The sequence below is a fragment of the Enoplosus armatus genome, chromosome 5, assembly GCF_043641665.1.
Source record: "Enoplosus armatus isolate fEnoArm2 chromosome 5, fEnoArm2.hap1, whole genome shotgun sequence".
Classification (NCBI taxonomy): domain Eukaryota; kingdom Metazoa; phylum Chordata; class Actinopteri; order Centrarchiformes; family Enoplosidae; genus Enoplosus; species Enoplosus armatus.
Window position 1 is genome coordinate 17,955,149 of NC_092184.1, and position 14,822 is coordinate 17,969,970.

General features: G+C 40.1%; 1 protein-coding gene across 2 annotated transcripts; it reads left to right on the plus strand.

Moving 5' to 3' along the window:
* Positions 1 to 3,372: 3,372 nt before the first annotated feature.
* On the plus strand, positions 3,373 to 14,822 carry naalad2 (N-acetylated alpha-linked acidic dipeptidase 2). 2 transcript variants are annotated; one of them, XM_070906111.1, is made up of 20 exons: positions 3,373 to 3,454; positions 3,883 to 3,994; positions 4,772 to 4,958; positions 6,906 to 7,007; positions 7,191 to 7,316; positions 7,743 to 7,823; positions 7,976 to 8,081; positions 8,170 to 8,263; positions 8,799 to 8,894; positions 9,705 to 9,790; positions 10,182 to 10,301; positions 10,605 to 10,687; positions 10,766 to 10,829; positions 10,940 to 11,011; positions 11,171 to 11,258; positions 11,676 to 11,766; positions 12,348 to 12,609; positions 12,737 to 12,818; positions 13,358 to 13,450; positions 14,311 to 14,822. In XM_070906111.1, the coding sequence occupies exons 1-20, from the start codon at positions 3,373 to 3,375 to the stop codon at positions 14,498 to 14,500; spliced, it is 2,217 nt and encodes a 738-aa protein (XP_070762212.1). In that variant the 3' UTR covers positions 14,501 to 14,822. The 2 variants fall into 2 exon arrangements, with proteins under 2 accessions (XP_070762212.1, XP_070762211.1); XM_070906110.1 differs by having other exon boundaries at positions 10,940 to 11,007; positions 11,167 to 11,258.

Genomic DNA, 14,822 nt, shown 5'->3' on the forward strand with positions numbered 1-14,822 from the left:
CCGTCCTCCCTGCGCTCCTCCTGTCTGCTCTGAGCGCTCCGTCTCACTTTTCATCCCCCCACAAGTCTCAGTGGCGAGGAGCTCCGTCCGAAACACGGCCGCATCCTCCTCATCTCGTTTCAGTTTGCTGAGCGTTGAGTGGGCAGCGTCGCCAAAACATCTTAAAAACTGACACTGGGGCGAATAAAGATGACCAACAAACACAGAGGAGAACAATAAGCACCACTACACCGCTCCTCACTGCTCCTCTCTGTCACTAGAGGGCGCCATAGACTAACATGTCCCAATCACTTGATCACAGTCTATAGCCCCAATGACTATACCCTATGACCCTCCCCTATGACTTTCAGAAGAAGTTAAGGGTTTACATGGGTGCTTAATAAATCATTAACGCCTTCACGATCAGTTATTAAGAACAGCGTTAGGGTTATCAGGCTGTGAGAAATCCTCCTGACTGGTAAAAAAAACAGTTTACTACTTATTTCTAGTGTAAGGCTACATAGCATTTGGACCAAAAGCCACTTATTAACAGCTTATTGATACTTGCAATTGCAGTTTTGCATTCTTAACTGCGGATTTGATGGATTATTAGAAAGTGAGAGACTAATGAGCAATTATTAATAGATTACCAACATTTATAAATGATTTATTACCAAATTGAAATGGTAAACCTGCTGACCAAAATTTGTTCTAATTAATGGCTTATTACTGATGTAGAGAGCATTAGTAAATAAAGTATTAACCATTCATTACAACTTATAAACCCATTGTAAAGGCTGCCTCATTAGAAAGTGGCATCAAAGTAGTGCAAATAGTATAATCGTTGCTTCAAATGTGAAAATGCTCATTTAAAATTCTGACATATGTGTTCATCTCTGATATTGCTATAGAGCTTTTACATTTGTAGACTAATGATCTTGATCTTTTGGGAAAAGTCGCCACATGCCTGCAAGTTAAAGTCCCCACAAAGTACTACATGCCATCTCTCTGGGCCGTCAGCGCCCCCCTGTGTCTTGAGTAAGAAATGCATCTCATGCATCGTCTCTCAGTAGGACCAGGGATTTATCTTGAAGTAAAGGACATTACAAATAGATGTACATGCTGGAGGGAAAAACCTCCAGCTTAATGGTCTATTTTGTAGTTGTCTTTGAGCTGTGTTGATCATATCACAACAGCAACTAAATGAACTTTTGGGATGAGATTTTTTTAAATCAATTATAGCTTCTAACTTTTTGGCAGCATTTGGGGAAAGGCCCCTCCCTGGTTCAATATTAAAATGCCCCATGCCCAAAGACTGGCCTGCACAGAGCACTGACCTCAACCCCATCCTACATCTTTGGGATGAAGTGGAACACCGACCGCTGGCATCAGTGGTGAATACTCTTCAGGCTGAATGTAAGCAAAGTTCCTAAATCTTGTGGGAAGCCTTCCCTGAAGAGTCGATGCTGTTATAGCAGAATATTAAATTAATCTTTTGGCCATGTAGTGTACAAAAACTACAAAAGATGGAGATTTAAAAAAAAAGTACACAAATTCAGTCCTTGGACATCATCAGGTCATCAACTTTTCATTAGTTTTTGATGTATGTAGATGCAAAGTCTTGTTGTGATCGCTCGTCCACCAGAGAGCAGACTCGGATCAGGATTGTCTCATCTCCGCTCGACATGTTCATTGTGTTTCAGACGTGTGATGCTCTGTAGTACTTCTTTTTTTTTACAAGCAGTGACTGTAAGAGGATCTGTTCAAACCTCAAAAATAGACAAAATATCTACATCAAACAGCAAAGGAAGACATGTTGTTTTTGTGGAAACATTTCAAATAGAATTACATGTTACTCCAATCATCTTGGGCGAAAGTTTTGTGAACTTAAACAAATCTTTTAGCAACACAAACAGCGTGTCGAGGATGAGGTAGAGCTGTGGTCTGCGTCCTCCCCACATTCCTGAGGGCAGAGACCCTCCTCCCCGCTTCACGCTCCAGCCCACCGCATGAAAGGGCCGTCCTCCAACCCACACAGCTGTTCACAGAGGCACGAGGGGTCAAGCACGACCAGGGCCTGCATGTACTCTACTGTGGGAAAATGTGTCTGGCTATCCATAGCAATATACACCAGTGCTGTAACTTGAATTTCATCCTGAACTGAACCTGAACCAGGCTTTAATAAACTGACTCGACTACACTGACACAAGATTCATCTGTTTTGTCAGTTGATGAGAAGTTTTGATGACTGACGTTATAACTGAAGCTGCAGGAAACAAGCACAGATGAATCAGGGAAGCAGATATGTATGGAAGTCCAAAAAGATGAGAAGTTATTCATGATAGAAATAAATATTAATAGTGAGTCAAAATTAAGAGATAGTGAGTCAGGATTTTAACTTTTTAAGTCTACACTTTCACTTAGTATCTCATCATTTGACTTACTGTGAGTATTTCTATTATATCATATCTACATCATGTGTACAAATAAAAGCTTCTGCTGCTAGTGAAACATGCTATGATTTCCTATCTACACACCTTTTATTTCCAGCTATAATTTAGTGCCAGTTAAACAGTTTAACGGCAATATACTGCTGAGGAAATTACAATAGATGCCAATGGGTCATAAATTAAGGGATAAACCAACATGAAGTGTCTTATTAAAAAGCTTCATTGTTCCTTCTTATCAAGTCTCTGAAGGTCTACAGTTGGGATGAACATCATTCTTCCAAAAGATGTTACCTCATTTGGTGTTTTGAAGGTGGTGGTGGTGGTGGAGAGCAGAAATTTCCCATATGTTCTGCTGACTGTGAAGGTCTCATCATACCATTCAGTGACTCCTAGTGTCCTGTACGGGTGCATCTGTATTAGATGTTTTTACACTTTATTTATTCAGGTTTTTCCTTTATCTTGGATCTTGTGCCTCATGTTCTTTTACTGTAAACTTCACCCCATTTTCTAAAAGTCACAGCTCTGCTTTGTCACGCATGTATGTGTAGATGTGTAGACTCACTCTTAACTCTTGACTCCTCTCTGCATTGAATTGTCCAGCTTAATCATTCTTTGGGGGGGGGTCTTAGGTTGGGTAATAGTGACTCAGCACTGGAACGACCAACACAGTGCAGTCATAAGTCTACTGGCCAAACATAGCACTAATGACAAGCTCCCTCTTTGTATTCCTCTCCAACTTTTCACTCACTACCTCTTTGCCAATTGTCACCTCCCCTCTCTCTCTCTCTCTCTCTCTCTCTCTCTCTCTCTCTCTCTCTCTCTCTGTCTCACTCTATCTCGCTCTGACATGCCCCCACTGTGCACTACTTAAACAAACTACTCTCTATCTCTGCGGGTCAGACGCGTCGGTGTGTGGAAGCCTCTCGGACGTTGCCGCTTCAAAATGAGAAAGGAGAGCAGGTTAATTCGGTGGATCTGGTGGATTGTGGTTGTGACTGCTTTGTTCTTGCTGGGCTTCGTCATAGGTAAGACAACACAACAGAAACTTAGGCTGGACAGAAATGCAAGCCAATAATCCACAAGTGATATCAACTGTAGTATCATAACAGTGAAAATAATGGGATAGTTGACCATGACAAATGTATGAATGGAGGTTGTGAAGTGAATGGAAGGCAGTTGCGGAAATAAGGAGGTAAATTCATTGCCTTTTCAGTTAATATTTTTAGAATTACTCTCATAAATTATCAAATCTACTCATTGCTATTTAAGTTGATTCTTGAAGGTGCATTGTTGTGTGTGTGTGTGAGCTTTAGTTTGTCACTACTCTGACACATTTCACGTGTGTCTGCTCACAGCAGGTTGACACATACTGTCCATAACCACAGATCCTTTTAAAACATAATAATATAACACCGTTATGACTGACTGTCTGCACTGTGTCTGTGTGCTGTAGGCTGGTTTGCAAAGCCCACACATCCAAACACTGTAAACAACAGCGCTTCAAGCAAGTACCTGAAGGAGTTTCTGGATGAAATGCAGCCGGACCAGATCAGAGAGCATCTCAGGTAAAAATCCTGACCAACACACTAAACCTGTCCTGTCTATCAGTACAAGAAATCCAAAGTAAATGATACAGTGGTCTTCTTTCCAAGAGGTTTCAGCAGGAAAACTACTTCAAATCTCAGTTCCTTGGAAAGGAAGAAAGTTCAAGGAGACAGCAATCTTCTTCTTGATAACTAACTACCGATGGTAGCCATGACATTTGGTACAGACTTTCACAGCCCCACAAGGATAGATTATGTGGTGTTGATCCCCTAATTTTCCATGTAACAAGTCCACCAACATGCCAAACTCTCCAGCAACAGCAACTCAATTCTTGACATGATGCCTCTAAAACTAATGGCACTAACCAATCAACCTCTTAACCTCGCCAACTGAGTCATTACAAAATCATGCTGTGCAGCCAAACATTGTTCAAACCCGCAGAACTTTGTTTTTACTTCTAGTGGATTTCGCAAAGATACCAAATGTAAGTGTACATACAGTATATCAGTGTACTGTAAACATCATATAGCTTCCATGAAGAGCTGGAATAAGCTTAAACACAACAGACAGCCTGGCAACAACATTAAAGCTGCTGTGTGACAATTCAAAATGCCTGCAGTGAGAAAGACATTTTAGACATATGCATCAGTTCAACTGAAGTCAGCCATCAGGTACAGCAGCTTTGCATGCAGATACTATTCTAGTGGAGGTTCTCACTTTCTCCAGCTCCTCTAGACATTCAGTCTGAGTGCTCTCCGGCCACAATCCTTCGCTTACTGTTGACGTCCTCTCCACAGGAAATTTACTCGACTCCCCCACCTGGCTGGTACAGAGCAGAACCTGAGATACGCAGAGCAGATCAAGAAAGAGTGGCTGGAGTTTGGAGTGGACACAGTGGAGATGGTGCCCTATGACGTCCTGTTGTCCTATCCCAACAAATCGCAGCCAAATTACATCTCGATAGTTGATCAGCTTGGCAATGAGGTACGGTACATACACACAGAAGACATTAGACACAAGTTGATGGAGCGAGCATGAAACCCACACAGCTAGTCAAATGCACACACACTAAAAAAGGTAAATACATTAAAAAATATTAACAAGAAAGCAATACATACATACAATTACAACCTCTCTGTAAAATACACGTCTTGCTCTGTCCTTGTTTGTGTTACAATATTGTCATTATTGTTTGCTCCCATCTATTATAGCATTAGGAAGGCAGTCATACCCTGTGGAGAGCCAGTTTATTACACAGCTACCAGTCAAATCATTTAAAATAAAACTGACTGGTTTTACCACTTTAAGCACTACAGAAATACTCCATTCCCCATACACACCCCCCTGGTGGTTTCAGATTTCAAAGGGATTGTGGTTTTCTCACGCACATGAACAATAACAATGATTCTGTCCAAACCCCTGACTACTTCTCAGTCTGTTTGGGAAGATAACAAAGTTGCAGCATGATCACACATACATTAAAAACACAGCCACATACTGCTCCAGGCCTCCAACTTTCAGTCTTTTCCACAAAACTGCAAGACGTCTCATTCAAGTCCAAGGTCCTTTTATAGCCTTGTTGTGAGATAAACTTCTGTATGTGTCTCATGAGTAGAGATACCAATACAGCACAGAGGAAAACAAGAGAAAATAGACCAGGGTTTACTGCACAGCCACATTACAGCATGCTGCTAGAACGCATTTAGGAATTTAAACACAATCAGGATTTACATTTCAGCTAATTCAGTAATACATTTCAGCTGATAGCCATTCACTGAACAGCATACAGATCCCGAGGTGGTGGCCTGACATGGCCTGATGAGCAGGTTAGACACCATGCATAGTAGATACTGAAAGTCCATTTTCCAGCTGCCAGCAGGTATCTGCTAATAATTTGTTTTGGTATATAGGACCAATAATGTGAACATTTCTGAGCATTTACAATTTGATCCCATATTTACAGTTGGGGAGGAATCAATCAGATCCCTTACTTTTAAATAAAATTATTAATACCACACTGTAAAAATACTCCATTACAAGTAAAAAATCATGCATTGAAAATGTGTGCAAGTATATAAAGTATGTATCGTCAAGAAAATGTACTTCAAGTATCAAGAGTGGAAGTACTCAACGCAGACTGTTCTGTAACTCTAGCAGCATTTTACTGCTGCAGTTGGTTGAGGTGGAGCTAATCTTTAACTATTGTATATAAGGCTGCAACTAAGGATTATTTTCATTATGGATTAATCTGCTCATTATGTTCTTGATTAATCGGTTGATTGTTTGGTTTGTAAACCTTCAGAGGATAGTGAGAAATGCCCGTCACAATTACACAGAGCCCACAGTGACACCATCACATTGCTTGTTTTGTCCAACTATTGGACAAACTAAAAACAATAAAATGAAATATTTAAAATTATTAAAATACTTACAAGGGAAAGTAGTAATCTCCATATTTGACAAGATGTAACCATGAAATGTTTGACATGAAAAATAACATCACCAATTATCAAAATAGTTTCGCAATTCATTTTCTATAATTGATTAATCAACTAATAGTTCCAGTTCTAATTTTACATACTGTTGGATAGTCCAATCTATGACAAAGCATCATGTTTTGTAAGCTCTTTGTATGTTTTGTATGTAAAATCATAATTTATAAAGTAACTAGTAGCTGTAAGATAATTGTAGTACAAGTAAAAGTACAATATTTCCCTCTAAATTGCAGTGGAGTAGAAGTATGAACTAGCATGAAAAGAAAATATTTAAGTAAAGTACAAGTACCTTAAATTTGCACCTAAGTACAGTACTTGAGTTGACAGTCAATACACTGCAAATTTCAAAGCATTTACTGAAGAGATTAAACAGCTACTGTATCTCATCAGTATTTCATCTAACCTAGTTTGACCTCATGTCATCTTTCTTTCACAGGTTTTTAACACCTCCTTGGCTGAGCCAGTTCCAGAGGGTTATGAGGATGTTTCTAACATTGTGCCTCCATACAGTGCCTTCTCTGCCAAAGGACAACCTGAGGTACACACATGCACACACACAAACAACCTTATCGTACTGACAAGAAGAAAGGGAAGTTTAAATACCTTTTCACTGCAGTAGTAAAAGTAGTTAACATGGATTTTAAACAATACCCATCCCCATCCTCTCCTATGTGATAAAACAAGCACCTCACATGTCTCTTCTTTATGTATTTCTCTCCAGGGGGATTTAGTGTACGTGAACTATGGTCGTACAGAAGACTTTTTCCAGTTAGAGAGGGATATGGGCATCAACGTTACTGGGAAGATTGTCATTGTCAGATATGGGAAAATATTCAGAGGCAATAAGGTAAGAAAAGCCTTGGTCACAACTCCACATGAAAACCCCTGATAAAGTATTTCAGTATTTCTGTCAGTCACTGAATATTGTAATTACAGGGACTACACATGCGGTAAAATCTACTGGAAGCTTATTTCTCAAAAGCAGCTTAATTGAACTTGAAAAGAATAATGGTTCAGCAGGTTAAAGTGCTGGTGAACCTTGATCCTCTCCAGCTTATTTAGGAATTTTCAATTCTGAACAAAGCTCTGCAATAGTGGTGCGAAATTAATTCACCTGTGGCATTTCAAAATATTTTCTTGCACATCTTTTAGTATTTAATGCAATCAATCAAATCATCGCTATTTTGTGATCCACGCAGACAAAAGGGACAGCGGTAAATAAACTTTTGCACACAATGAAAATGTGCTCTCATGCTCTGTCTCGCTCCACCAGGTGAAAAACGCCATGTTAGCCGGAGCAAAGGGGATCATAATGTTCTCAGACCCGGTAGATTACTGGGCTGCTGGAGTCCAGGTAGAGTATGCTGTATGATTTAGACTACAGTATTTTTGTGTTAATTTGTGGATTATGAAACTGTGTGTGACAGCCGTAGACGTTGGATATGTTTTGGACAATATTGAGACTATGATTGGCCTTTACACTATTAACTGTGTTTGTGTGTGCAGCCCTATCCTGATGGCTGGAATCTACCTGGTGGAGGAGCTCAGAGGGGAAATGTTCTCAACCTGAATGGAGCAGGAGACCCACTCACACCAGGGTACCCTGCTAAAGGTATGTATCTCTGAGTGTTTCTACATGTGTTAGAGCCTGTATGATGTGTGTGAGTTTATCTGACATAGCCCTGTCTCCACTCCAACAGAATATACTCACAGATTCAGCCTTGAGGATGGAGTGGGACTTCCCAAGATTCCTGTGCATCCAATTGGCTTCCATGATGCAATTCACCTACTGAAGTAAAACTGTTTCTTTTTTTATGTTATTTTCTTCTTCTTTTTTCCATTATGTGGTTTTGTTTCCTACGTAAAATGCAGTCATTCAGAGCAGAGCTATTTTAACATGTCTATGGCCTTGCTAGCGTCAACATGCTAACATGCACACAATGATGCTAACATGCTGACGATTAGTGTTCACCTTAGTTTAATAGTCATGGTAGCCTGCTAACATTTCATATTTAGCACAATTTAGATCTGAGGCTGAAGGGAATTTAAAAAACTGACCTGGTGGTGGCGCTAGATGAAAAGTTGGGATTAGTAAAGTTATCAAAATTCAACCCTTTCCAACCTGTAGTTGTTGAGATATTTCAGTCTGGACTGTAGTGATGGACCCAATGGTTGTCTACCATTTCCATCCCTGGAGTTACACCACCAGCATGGCTAAAAACTACTTAATTTAAATTTTGAATTTAAAAAAAATATTTGCGCCCCTGGATGAAATGACCAGCTGATTTGTATTATTTACAGAATATGTGAATTATTTACCATTCAACAGGAACATGGGAGGACAGATCCCACCCCACAACTGGAAAGGAGCTCTTAATGTCTCCTACAGGATTGGTCCGGGCTTTACGGATGACTTCAAGAGCCAGTAAGTGCTTACATTAAGCTCTTTTCATGTCCAATGTCAACATGATCACTTGTGTCCACTTCACCCTGTGATAATGTGATTCTCCCATCCACTTACTTTCGTTCAAATAAAATTCTTTCCTCTTCAGTTGATGGTCTCTCCTCTAATGCTTCACTCCTGTCTTCACTCTGTGTTTTAGCATTTGTATTGTCTCTCCTTTTGTTGCTCTTTTTCTCCCACTCAGTGGCAAGTAGCCAGCTGAAGTACAATGGAGGCCTTTGTACCTCCTGTGTGTGAGAGACATAAATACACATCCACAGACATACAAGCTGCACAAATTAAGCATGTAACATGTACCCATATGCAACAACAGTAACTGGGGCTTTTTGTGCTGTTTGTGGTGAATGTTTTGGGGATTTCTGGAGCAACAATCCCCATAGCAACAAATACAATTAACTATGTGTCTCTTCACATTCACTTCATCGTTTTTCTGTAGAACTGAATTTTGAGGTGCAAAACACTTCATAAAGGACTTATATGCTGCCATTTGAGAGGATTGGATCTCTATTCCCTTCACTCATGTCTTTGCATGAGATAAACACAATGAACACGAGGAACTGAGTCTGCTGTGCATTATAAACACAAATACAAAACCGTTATTCTTTTGTGAATGTTATAACGTTTTTCCGTCTTTCTATTCCCAAATTCTGCTCATGTTAGTAATTTCTAGTTCAACTTTATTTAATCTGTTTCTCCTCTGTCTCTTCGTGTCACATTGTGTGTCTTTCTCCCCCTATGTGCATCACCCTTTCCTTAATCTGTCTGTCTTAGGAAGGTGCGTATGAACATCCACACTGACAACCGGGTAACCAGGATCTACAACGTCATTGGCAGGATTAGAGGAGCTCTGGAGCCAGGTATAACAATGCAACCTGCACAAAACTTTCAGCATTCTTTCAGCATAACATTTTACACACAATACTACTAAACAATACTAACACATTAATAATGCTAATATGGACACTAAGACTGGGATAAAATAACTTAAATGCATTTTTTGCAAACATTCAGAAAAACAAAATTTTGGCAGCTTCACTCTGTTTTTTACGCTGCAACTTTCTGAGTGAATCAGTCCCTGTTTTTGGTGTAAAGATTTTGTGATAGAATTAGTTATTTGGTAGCATTTGTATGTTAAAAACTGTACTTGTAAAAACTGTATGACATTAGGAAAGAAATTCTCATTTTTTCAATTTGTCTCTCTCTAATTCCTCCATCAACATGTGTTGTTGGCTCTGGGGGTGTGTGTAGACAGGTATGTGATTCTGGGAGGACATCGGGATGCCTGGGTGTTTGGAGGAATTGATCCCATGTCTGGTGCTGCAGTGGTCCACGAAACTGTCAGGAGCAGTGGCAGGCTACTCAGTAAAGGTACGTCTCTGCAAGTGATTAATAAGAATCAGAAATACTTTACTGATCCCCGGGGGGAAATTATACAAATAAATTAATGGATTAATAGTGACAATTGTCAGTACTCAATGTATGTGTGTGTGTGTGTGTGTGTGTGTGTGAAGTGACATCTCTGTTTATGTCCACTCCGGGACACTTCCTGTTTTTTTAAATTGCTGTACAACCCTCAGAAAGGGTGGTTCCCAGAATGCATGTTCTGGTCTGATGTCCTTACAATGCTACAAAAACAAGGAGGTGTGTGTGTAAATGTGTGTGCGTGTGTAGGCTGGAGGCCTAGGAGGACTATAATATTTGCCAGCTGGGATGCAGAGGAGTTTGGACTGCTGGGATCAACAGAATGGGCAGAGGTACACATACACCAACCCATATGTCCTCATACACACACACACACACACACTCTGACCACACTTCACCCCTCTCAACAGGATAATGCCAAACTGCTGCAGGAGAGAGCTGTGGCCTACATCAATGCCGACTCCGCCATTGAGGGTGAGTGTGTTTGTGAACAGTTAAATATTCTTACTACATAGTCGAGTGTTGAGGCTGAATTAGTTTTGATACAGCTCACATGTATATGGATGTAATTATTTGTATTCCAGGCATGTACACGCTGAGAGTTGACTGCACTCCGTCTCTACACACTTTGGTGTACGACCTCACCAAGCAGGTGAGTAGATTTATGCACACATAAGGGGTGGTCCAACCAAAATAGATTTGAGTAAATTAATTATGTCTTTCATGCTCACTCTTGTGCTGTATTCCTGTCTTTCCCTTCCTGTCTTTCTCTCTGCCTTGTCTCTTTCTCTTTCTTTCTATGTTTGCATAGATAGCCAGTCCAGAAGAGGAAGAGGATGGAGTTTCTCTGTACGAGAGTTGGCATAAGAGGGACAACTGGACGAACGACCGCGATGCACCCAAGTACAAAGCCTCAAAATCAGTTGCTTGTTTGGGTCAGAGCCAGGGTGTACACAAACTAACCACAACAAAACAACAACAATAAAACACACAAGGTTAAAAAAAACAAAAACTTCAGCAGCCACAAGAGCAATGCTGCAATCAGAAGTTAGTAGAGGACAAAACAACAAGATGATTTCTAATTCTCCAATGCAACTTTTAGAGAAATGTTGCAGTTTGGACACACTACACAAAGATGAATATGAGCTATTGAAAAGCCTTAACTCTACCATCTCATGTCTCTGTGTAGCCGTGTGTTGGGTTTAAAACAAGTTTCAAATGTAAAATGTGTTGGTCAGTCTTAGCTAATCAATTAAACCATCAAGGAATTAATTATACAAATCTCTAAATCAGTCGGTCCTTCACTCTCGTGTGCTGCAGGATCAGTAAGCTCGGGTCAGGCAGTGACTTTGAGGCCTATTTTATCCGTCTGGGAATTGCTGCAGGCAGAGCGAGATACACCAAGAACAAGGTGAGACAAGCTGCACTTACATATTTATCTGCATGCACATCTTTCATTGTTGTTAATATTAAGGTATATTGTTCTGTGTTCTTTATTTTTTTTTACTTGAATGTATCCAGCTACACAAACAGTACAATCATTGGGATTTATAATCCCCCCCGTGAATCTCAAAATGCTTTATTCATGTCAGTGTACCTGTTTTCATATAAAAGCCTGTGCGTATGTGGAGAGTATGCTTGTTAGTTTGCAATATTTGTGTCCTCTTTTTTCTCTTTAATGTAGGTTTTGTCTCAATGGTGTTTGCAGCTTCAGTGTGATATCTACATTGCTGTGTCCGTGTGACTTTATCATTGTATCTGTACTACGCTGCAGTGTGGAACACATTTTTGGAGTTGCTTGTCTAATTTGGGACAAAGTTGCTGTTCTCAAAATTATATCAGTTGCACTCTGCAGAATCTAAAGTGATTTCTGTCTTAACATAAAGGTTGAGTTAAGGTTCGAGAAAGTAGAAGGTGAGGAAACTATCTTTATGGTAAAGGTTACTGTGAGAATGTAACTCTGTGTGTGTGTGTGTGTGTGTGTGTGTTCAGAAAACAGAGCGGTACAGCAGTTATCCAGTCTATCACAGTGTGTATGAAACCTTCGAGATAGTGCAGAAGTTTTACGACCCCTCCTTCAAGAGGCTTCGGGCGGTGGCCCAGGTGAGAGGCGGGCTCATCTTCCTATTGGCCGATTCCCAGCTCCTCCCTCTCGATGTCAACCAGTACGCAGACTCACTGAGGAAGTACGCACAGAGCATAGCACAGCTGGCACAGAAGCGGAAGGCGATGAAGATGTATGAGGTGTCGTTTGGTGAGTTGACTGGTCACTGAGTGCTCAGACTACGGTGATTAAATATTAAATTTAAGTATAGCTAAAATGTTTTAAGGAATAAGCCAACCTGCTGACTGCATTTAAATATTTATTCCGATATTTTCAGATTCCCTATTTTCTGCTGTGGAGAACTTCACCATTGCGGCTGGGGACTTCCATGAGCGTCTGCAGACTCTCAACAGAGCAGAGTAAGAGTGCGTTTAACATTTCATACATTTTAGGTGTCCAGACAAAGGCTGAAATATGTTGGGGTGCATATGTACAATCCAAACACAGCAGCTCTGCCATACATTCAACCTTCACAAAGTTTATAATGCTCAGTTTTTGTTGACAGGGTCAGAAATGTGTAAATTCAATAATATTACATTATGTTGAGAGGCAGTTTTTCATCTGTAGTCCCTGGACATATGTTAAACAGTCATCTTAAACAAGAATATAAGATTAAAATTGCAAAGTACACTGCCGCTAACTGTGACATCAATGCTAACACATACTGTATAACTGAATTAACCTCTATGACAGTGTAAAATACATTTATATTTATCAAATGAATTACATTATTGGCATCATAAAAACAGTCTTTATGGCAGAACAGTTGTACTGGATTGCATTAGAGTTTGCAGGTGTACCTAATAAAGTGGCCACTTAGTGTATGTTCAGTCTAGTCAAGTGTGTGTGAAAGCAATTGAAGGTCCAATGGCATTTTGTGTGTTTGTGTGTGTCTCAGTCCTCTGCAGGTACGTGTCATGAATGATCAGCTCATGTATCTGGAGAGAGCCTTCATAGACCCCCTGGGATTACCTGGCAGACCCTTCTACAGGTCAGTCACACACACATAACACAATTTCCTTTTGGTTTACATCTCATCAACCAGTCGAGCACTTGAGTATTATGACGACTAAATGGCACTGTGGTCTGGATTTTACTGTGAATGGTCAGTCAGTATTTTTTTTTCTACTTGCATGTCTTTACACCTGTATCTGTAACTCTGCAATATTCTCACAACTAATACATATATTTTACACTCGGAAGCTCTGTCTCATGCACGATATCTTGTGGATCCCAACCTTTTTAGCTAGTGACCTCTTAAAATTAAGCAACTACACCAGTAAACACCAGTTGCATATGTCTATTGGTTGTGACCACTTCAACCAGAGTGATTCTTAGTTTTCTTATTTTACCTTTTAGAGGGCATGAAATGTGCAATTACCCTGTAATTCACTGAGTAAATGGATTATCTCATAACCGCTTAGAGATTATTCATAAAAGGCCTTTTCACAGCCGACATTTTGACCTGTTATAGTAGGAAAAAGAACAGGTGTAATAACATTAACAATGGCTGTTTTATTCAAGTGTCCCAGCAAGTCGTGACAGCGAACCATCATGAACAAGACCATCTTTCATTTTGTTTCATTAGGCTTCACAGACTGTTCATGCCCATTATCTCTCTCACACTCTTTTACTCACTTTTAATGTAAGCATGGTCTGTTTTATCAGCAGACCTAGTTCATGCAGCTGACTCAAAGCAGACTGCGGGACGGGCTTGTTTATCATATGACAGATTTGTTCCCTTTACTCCTAACCCCAAGCTTGTTTTAAAAATACCACACAAAAAAGATTTCATCTGTAATATCTCCAGTACATTCCTTAGCGTAACACTCCCCCTCTTCTCTGTTTCAGGCATGTGATTTTTGCCCCCAGCAGCCATAATAAATATGCAGGGGAGTCTTTCCCCGGGATCTATGATGCACTGTTTGACATCGAGAACTCAGCTGATCCAGAGAAGTCCTGGGAGGAAGTCAAGCGTCAAATCAGCATTGCAGCATTCACCGTTCACGCTGCTGCCACGACCCTAACACCACCTGCATGAAGCACACACAAACTATCTATTGACAATTAAAACACCAGAATGTGAAGAGAGCAACACACACACAGATGGACCTGTCATGTTCCTGGAACGTCCAGAGTTCAGTAATGCCGTGAATCTCTGAGTGCCATTACCAGAATACAACTTGCAAAAGCTGTTTTTTTTACTCTTGGTTTCTATTAATAAAGTAATAATTTATGTTGTTAATGTTTTTTGTTGTTTTCTAATAATAGTCTCTGGCTACAAGGGAGCCAAATAAAATCAATCCACACGTGTGCAAAAAACAACTGATATCTTGTCCATGTGATGGTCTGAGAAACAAATG